This window comes from Mobula hypostoma, chromosome 1, assembly GCF_963921235.1.
Source record: "Mobula hypostoma chromosome 1, sMobHyp1.1, whole genome shotgun sequence".
Lineage (NCBI taxonomy): Eukaryota > Metazoa > Chordata > Chondrichthyes > Myliobatiformes > Myliobatidae > Mobula > Mobula hypostoma.
The window spans coordinates 126,661,604-126,669,120 of record NC_086097.1 but is presented as its reverse complement, the minus strand read 5'-3'; the positions used below and the strand labels follow the sequence as shown (position 1 = coordinate 126,669,120).

Below are 7,517 nucleotides of genomic sequence, written 5' to 3'. Positions count from 1 at the left end.
AGCATATCCCCACTACGGAGCAAGATAAAACAAAGTGTGTCTAGAAGCTTGTACATTATGTATAAAAAAAACTTTGTTCTGTACTGTAACATGAATCTATTTCTACACTTCAGTACATTTTAACACAAAAGAATCCTTAAATTGTTAGCACAAATACTAGAAAATTTCTGACATAATTTGTCTAAAAATCAGAAATTTTAGTGTCTCTGCAAAACAAGTACTTCAATTAAGAAAATGAAATATTTAATCAAACCAGAAAAAAGTTCAAAATTAATCATATTTTTTATTTTAAGATGGGAGGTGAAGACGGATTGGATAGAACATCCTTGAAAACAAAAATTAAGGTTAGTTTTCCCCGAAGATACTAAATTTGCTCAAATTGTTGGCTTGACACATGTTCTCATAAGTTTATACAAGTCTCCCTACAATAATTAAAATATCAGTCAGATCACATTTGTAATATTGTGGGCAATTTTCTGCCCAAAGATGTGCTGGCCCTTAACAGGGCCCAAAGGAGGTTCGCAAAAATGTCCAGAAATTAAATGGTTAATCTATGAGGCCACTTTGATGTCTCTGGTCTATACTCAATGGAGTTCATTAGGATGAAGGGGCATCTCATTTAAAAACATACCAGATACAGAAAGGCAAACAACAGGAACTCTGCAGATGCTGGAAATTCAAGCAACACACATCAAAGTTGCTGGTGAATGCAGATACAGAAAGGCCTGGAAAGAGTTGACATGGAGAGGACATTTCCATTAGTAGGAGAGTCCATCATCCAACAGCACGAACTCAGAGTAAAGTAAGGCCGATTAAAATTGAAGTGAGGTGGAACTTCTTCAGGAGGGTGGTGAATCTGTGGAACTCGTTACCACAGACTGCCATGCATGCTAAGCCATTGGATGCATTTAAAGCAGAGACTGATAGGTTTTTAAATTGGTAAGGGGGTTATAAATTATGGTGGGGAAGAAATGGAGTTGAGAGAATATCAGTCTTGATGGGCTGAATGACCTAACTCAGCTTCTATCTCTTATGGTCTAATGTCTCACTGAAGGTGACCCCACATTACAGGGACCTTGGAAACAACCTATAGTGTGATTTTTACGACACAAAGCCAAGTCATCTGTGCATGCATCAAGAAATGAATCAGTCAGGTTTATTATCACTGACCAATGTTGTAAAACATGTTTTGCGGAAACAGTAGTGTGCACAACATAAAAATTAAGTACAATAAAATAATGCAAAAGTGAAATGGAGCCAAGTAAAAATATTTATTCTTCTCTCCTTGGCCCCCCCCACAAATTCCCCCAGAGCAATTTTTATTCCATAATCGCAAATACTTGAGTAGCAATTTGCAAATTCCGTGCGTGCGAAAGCACAGAAAACATTATTTAATAAGTCACCTGATTCACATCAGTAGTTCAGTTTTACTTCAACTTCCCCCTTATATAAAAAGTCAAAAGGAGGCAAGTAAAAACCTTACATACCTTATAGTGCATAGCAAATTATATGAATTTCATTATATGCACGTTATCACAAAACCATCAGAACAAGGCACCAAAAATTCTATTGGGAAATGGTGAGGGTGGCTGAGCGTATGGATGCCAATGGTAGCGTTTTAAATCAACAATGTGCTAGAGGAATTCAAAAATCTCACAGGTGCTGGAGAAGGTTACAGATATAATCTGTCTGTGCAGCAATGAAACCAAAACTAAGAACATTAATAATTGAGACACTGCTATGCTATAGATTATAAAGGAGGGAGAGGAGAGGGGCTGGGAGTTAATATTTGGGTAAAGAATGCACCGATGAGGGAAAGGCACAAGAGGAAAATGAACAGCAGAAGATAGGAGCAGTAGATCAACAGCCCCTTCAAACTTGTTCCCATCCCATTTAATAAGAGTGGGGAAAAAAACCTTGTGTTAAAACTCAGCAGATCAAGTAACACCTATACTGGAAAGGAGCTATCGAGGTTTCAGGTTGAAAACATCAACCAGGAGTATAATATTGCTGTCAATTACAGTGATCGTGCTAGCCTCAACTCCCACGCCATTTCACTTTGGCACAAGATTAAATTATTGGAGAGGATTTTGAGAGGCTGGATTTACAATCACTTGGAGAGCATAGTCCAATTAAGGATAGCCAACAACGGCTTTGAGGGGCAAACCGTGCCTCACAGCCTGATTGAACTCTTTGAGGAAGTGACAAAACATTAATGAAGGTAGAGAAATGGATATGGTGTATATCAAGTTCAACTTAAAAGTTTAATTGTCATTCAACCATACATCTGAATACAGCCAAACAAAGCAATGTTCCCCTGCAACACACAGTACCAACAGTTGCACACAGCAATAATAGCACATTTAATTATTATTGTGGAAAAACATTGTTACAAAACAAGTTTCTTAAATATAGCCCAAGTCCGTGAGTGTCATGACCTGTAGATTGGTGGTACATAGGATGTTGTCCTGGAACCTCCATTCTGCATGAACAAGCTTGTCATGCAAATGCACACTGGAGGGCAGCACTGACAGGAGAAGCCAGCACCCCCACCCAGTGGAACACAGCCAGCTCCAGCATCTCCTTAACCAGTGGCCTCAACAGGCTACCCCGAGGCACGAGGACCACATGCCGTCAGATCGCCAATGAACCAGTGAATCGGACTCTCAGTATTCTCTATTACCAATGTCAAACAAAAGGTCTTGCGATCACAAAAAAATGTCCAAGACAATCACCCAAACCGCCCATTAGACCACACACTACCTCTGACACCTTCTTCCCTAAATGGCTGAAGGAGGCTGCACAACAAGTCCACTTCCGACACTATCGAATAACTCACTCATGGGGCAGACCTGCTGTACTTGTTCTTAATATCCAGTGGTGTATGGATTTCAGTTCAGACAAGGTTCCCTACGGCAGCTCATTCTGAAAGGCAAGACGCTTCCTGGGATCCAGGAAAAGTTGTCTGCACGAATTCAGAATTGGTTTGCCCATTGAAGGCAGAGGACGGTATTACATGGAGCACATTCGACCTGGAGGTGTGACAGTGGTGTTCCCCAGGGATTTGTTCTGGGAACCCTACTCTTTATAAAGGACTTAGATTAGGAAGCAGAAAGGTGGGTTAGTAAGTTTGCAGATGACACGAAGGTTGGTGGATTTGTAGACACTGTAGGAAGGTTGTCACAGATCACAACAGGACTTTGAATGACTGGCAAGCTGGGCTGAGAAGTGGCTGATGGTAGTCAACCCAGAAAAATGTAAAGTGACTCAATTTGGAAGAATGAAGTTGAAGGCAGAATACAGGGTTATTACCAGGATTCTTAACAGTGTGGATACACAGAGATCTTGGGCGTTTATGTCCATAGACATCTCAAAGTTGCAGCACAAATTGATAGGGGATGGATAAGGCGGCATGCGGTTTGTTGGCCTTTATTACTCGGAGGATTGAGTTCAAGTGCTGCGAGGTAAAACACTGGTTAGACCACACTTGATCAGAACTGAACACTATTCACCTCATTAAGAGGAGGAGGAGGAAGGTTTAGGGAGAGGGGGTGCGGAGGACATTTACCAGGATGCTGCCTGGATTAGAGAGCATGTCTCATAGGGATAGGTTTCTTTAGGTGTAAAAAGTTTCTTTTTTTTATTGTTTAGCAGGCTAGGGCTTTTCTCTTTGGAGAAAAGGAAGGTGAGAGGAGGAAAATAATAATATAATAGGCATAGATAGAGTGAACAGCCAGAGGTTCTCCCCCTCAACCCCAGTGGAAATGGCCAATACAGGAGGGTATAACAATAAAGTGTTGGGAGAAAAGTACAGGGGGTGCGGTAATGCACCATTAACACTGGATGCCAACCACCGTAAAACAAGATACAGATAAAAGTACAGGGGATGTTAGATGCAGCGTTTCTTTGTGGGAAAAAAAAGTGGTAAGTGTATGGAATGTGCTGTTAAGACAGTGGTAGTGGTAAATAGAAACATTAGGGATGTTTGAGAGAATTAAGGCAGACCCATGGGATAAAGATGGAGGATTATGTGGGAGAGGAGGATTATGTGGGAGAGGAGGGTTAGAGTGGGTTAAAGAGTTGGCATATCAGAGGCTGGAGGGCCTGTTCTGTTCAATGCCCACCACACCCAACCTTCAGTCACATGCACAAATAGGGCCGTGTACAGGTACAATGAAATACTCTCCAGAACAGCATCGTTAATATGTAACTCGAGACCACACACACACAAACGCGTTTTCTCCTTTCCTAGATGCTGTTGGACCTATAGTCCCTCCAGCATACTGCTTCGTAAATTACTCAAGGCGGGGTTGGGTGTAGGACGTTGAAAACCGACACATTTGTAAAAAAAAATGAGTCCTTAATGATGCCTTCTTTCGGCGAGTTATTTAAATAAAACATTTTAAAAATTCAAATAGAAACAGGTGTTCTTACTCAATGCTATTGGTAGCAAATTCGCAAGCCTGTTGAAACATGCGACCCGAACTAGAGCTTACCACAATTAAAAGGCAGCAGTCTGGGCATGCCCAGTACAGATAAGGGTCCATTTTGATGTAGTACAAGAACTTATGGCCAACTTGTATACTCTTTTCCCAAAGAAAATTTCCTCCTGTTCTTTATTTTAAATAAGGTATTAGGGAACATACATCCAAAACAATAAAAAGAAACTTTTAACACCTAAAGAAAAGGAAGCTGCTTAACTTGCCATAGAGGGCTGGTTGAGGCAGTGTTTACCTGTTGTACTGAGATTGCATGCCCAAATCGAAGCCGCGGGAGTTCCTGGGGCTATACATTGAGCGCTGCTTGGTGCTGGCGTGGAAGTTCTCGTTTCTGTTTCCCACCGTCGCGTACATCTGGTTTCCGGCCAGAACCGTCCCTCCGACTCCCCCATAGGACTGTTGTAAGGGCAGGAAAGTTTCCGTCTGTCCATCGCTGTGGGATGAGAAGCCGGCGACCGTGAAGCGACGCTCCGACTGCCGCCGATTGAATCCCGTTTGCGAGCCGTGCAAACTCATGGATTCGCCTCTATCCGCCGCTGGAATTCCAACTATTCCTCACGGGTGACGGAAGGAGCCCAGCAGGCCGTAAAGCTCCGTGCCTTCCTGCGACACTGCAGGTAGACTACAGTAACACCCCCTCTTTAGTTTCACACACTCCGCCCAGTTTCGGGTGCAGCCTGGTTACACCCTTCTCGGCTGCCGCCCATACCCTGAGTAATCTGGCCGCCTTAAACCTGAAACACCCATTGGCCATCAGCAACTCAGTCTAGGGTGGGGCATTCCTACAAGAAAATGAATCTCCAGGTAGTACAGTACACATACTTTGGTAAAAAAATTTACTTTGATTTGACTTTGAACTCAGCTGTCTATTTCCCTCCAAACATGCTGACATTGAGTTCCCAGAGCAACTTATCGTGTTCCGCATCTGTTGCTTCTTAAAGATAGAAATAAAATATTATCAAAGGACCATGTGATAACTTGAGAATCATTTTCTTGCAGGCAAATACAGGAAAATAAAGAGATGCATTTGCATTTATGAAAAGCTGCACATAAACAAAGACTGACAAACAACCAGTGTGCAAAAGAAGACAAATTCTGCAGATAAAAAATACTGAGGGCATTTATAGAGTCCTTGCCAGTGAGTCTGCAAGTGTGTAGAACCAGTTCAGGTTGTGGTTGATGAAGACATCCGTGCTGGTTCAAGAGCCTTGGGTAATAACTGTCCCTGAAATTGATGGTGTGGGACTAAGGCTTCTTTTACCTGCTCAATAACAGAGAGGGGAGAGCATGGCCTGGATGGTGGGGATCTTTGATGTTGGCTTCAATACATCTTTATGCAATTGGATCCTAGATTTCCTTATTTGTAGACCCCATTCGGTTTGGATTAGCAACAAAATCTCTTCCCTGATCTCCATCAACAGGGTGCACCACAGAGCTGTGTGCTTAGCCCCTACTCTTCCAGCTTTACAACAATGACTGTGTAGCTATGCACAGCTCCAATGTCATGTTCAAGTTTGCTGATGACACCACCTGCCTGGGCTGAATCAAAGGGGATGATGAGTCAGCATACAGGAGGGAGATTGCAAACTTGGCTGAGTGGTGTCATAGCAACAACCTCTCACTCAATGTCAGCAAGACCAAGGAACTGATTGTAGACTTCCGGAGAGGGAAACCAGAAGTCCGTGAGCCAGTCCTCATCGCAGAATCAGAGATGGGGAGGGCTAGCAACTTTAAATTCACGAGTTCTTCTATTTCAGAGGACCTGTCCTCGACCCAGCACAGAAGTGCAATTTCGAAGAAAGCATGGCAGCACTTCTACTTCCTTGGGAATCTGTGGAGATTTGGCATGACATCTAAAACTTTGACAAACTTCTATAGATGTGCGGTGGAGAGTCTATTGACTGGCTGCATCATGACCTAGTATGAAAACACCAATTCCCTTGAATGAAAAATCCTACAAAAGGTAATGGATTCAGCCCTTTCAATCATTGAACACATCGACATGAAACACTGCCATAGGAGAGCAGTATCCATCATCAGAGATCCCCACCACCCAGGCCATGCTCTCTTCTCACTGCTGCCATCAGGTAGAAGGTACAAGAGCCTCAGGAGTCGCACCAGCAGTTACTAGCCCTCGACCATCAGGCTCTTGAACAGAAGGGGATAACAACACTCACCTGCCTCATTATTGATATGTTCCTACAACCAATGATCTCACTTTAAGGACTCTTGATCTCATTATAACTAAGTAGTTGGTGCGTGGAATGCACTGCCTGAGTCAGTGGTGGAGGAAGATACACTAGTGAAATTTAAGAGACTACGAGACAGGTATATGGAGGAATTTAAGGTGGGGGGTATTATGGGAGGCAGGGTTTGGGGTTGGCACAACACTGTGGGCCGAAGAGCCTGTACTGTGCTGTACTGTTCTATGTTCTATTATCTCATGTTCTAGATACTTATTGCTATTTATTTATGTTTGCATTTTCACAGTTTGTTGTCTTCTGCACTCTGGTTGATCTTACATGGATCTTATTATAGCTGCCATTCTATAGGTTTACTGAGTTTGCCCACAGGAAAATTAATCTCAAGGTTGTTAATGGCGACATATATGTACTTTGATAATAAAATTTACTTTGAACTTTGACAGAGGTGGAGCTTAGGAGGATGATGGTGCCTAACGGCGACTCCTTTACTTGCATCTTCAGAAACAGCTCTATTTCTATCTTTAATATCTCTATTTTTCCCTTTCAGGGTCCTTTTGAAGACCCTGATCTGGAGTTACACACTGACTTCGGTTCTTTGCGGGAATGGGACCCACTCTCAGGGTCTTACGACTGGCCGATATTCGATATACCAAGGACCCGACCAAGAAGACTAGTGCGCCTTCAGGGTTCCGGGACTTCATGGCCCTGGAGGCGGGAGGACTCAAGGTCAGTGCCGCTGTCTGTTGCGTCGTGGGAGACAGAAGATCAAACGCAGCGAGCTGGCTGCTGGCTGTGTGCCCAGCGTCCCGAGTTC

The 7,517-nt window shown here is 43.2% G+C and overlaps 1 protein-coding gene across 2 annotated transcripts in view; it reads right to left on the bottom strand.

Moving 5' to 3' along the window:
* Nucleotides 1-5,141, bottom strand: part of LOC134350402 (desmoplakin-like) — a 66,948-nt gene extending 61,807 nt beyond the window's left edge. Inside the window, exons 1-2 of one of the 2 annotated variants that reach the window (XM_063055555.1) lie at nt 4,735-5,141; nt 1-12 (exon numbers count right to left, since the gene is read on the bottom strand). The exon at nt 1-12 is cut by the window's left edge and continues 82 nt beyond it. In XM_063055555.1, the coding sequence (XP_062911625.1) occupies nt 1-12; nt 4,735-5,015 (293 nt within the window). In that variant the 5' untranslated portion in view covers nt 5,016-5,141. The remainder of the gene's footprint in view (nt 13-4,734) is intronic. The other variant, XM_063055564.1, reaches the window with a different exon arrangement.
* Between the last annotated feature and the right edge of the window lie 2,376 nt (nt 5,142-7,517).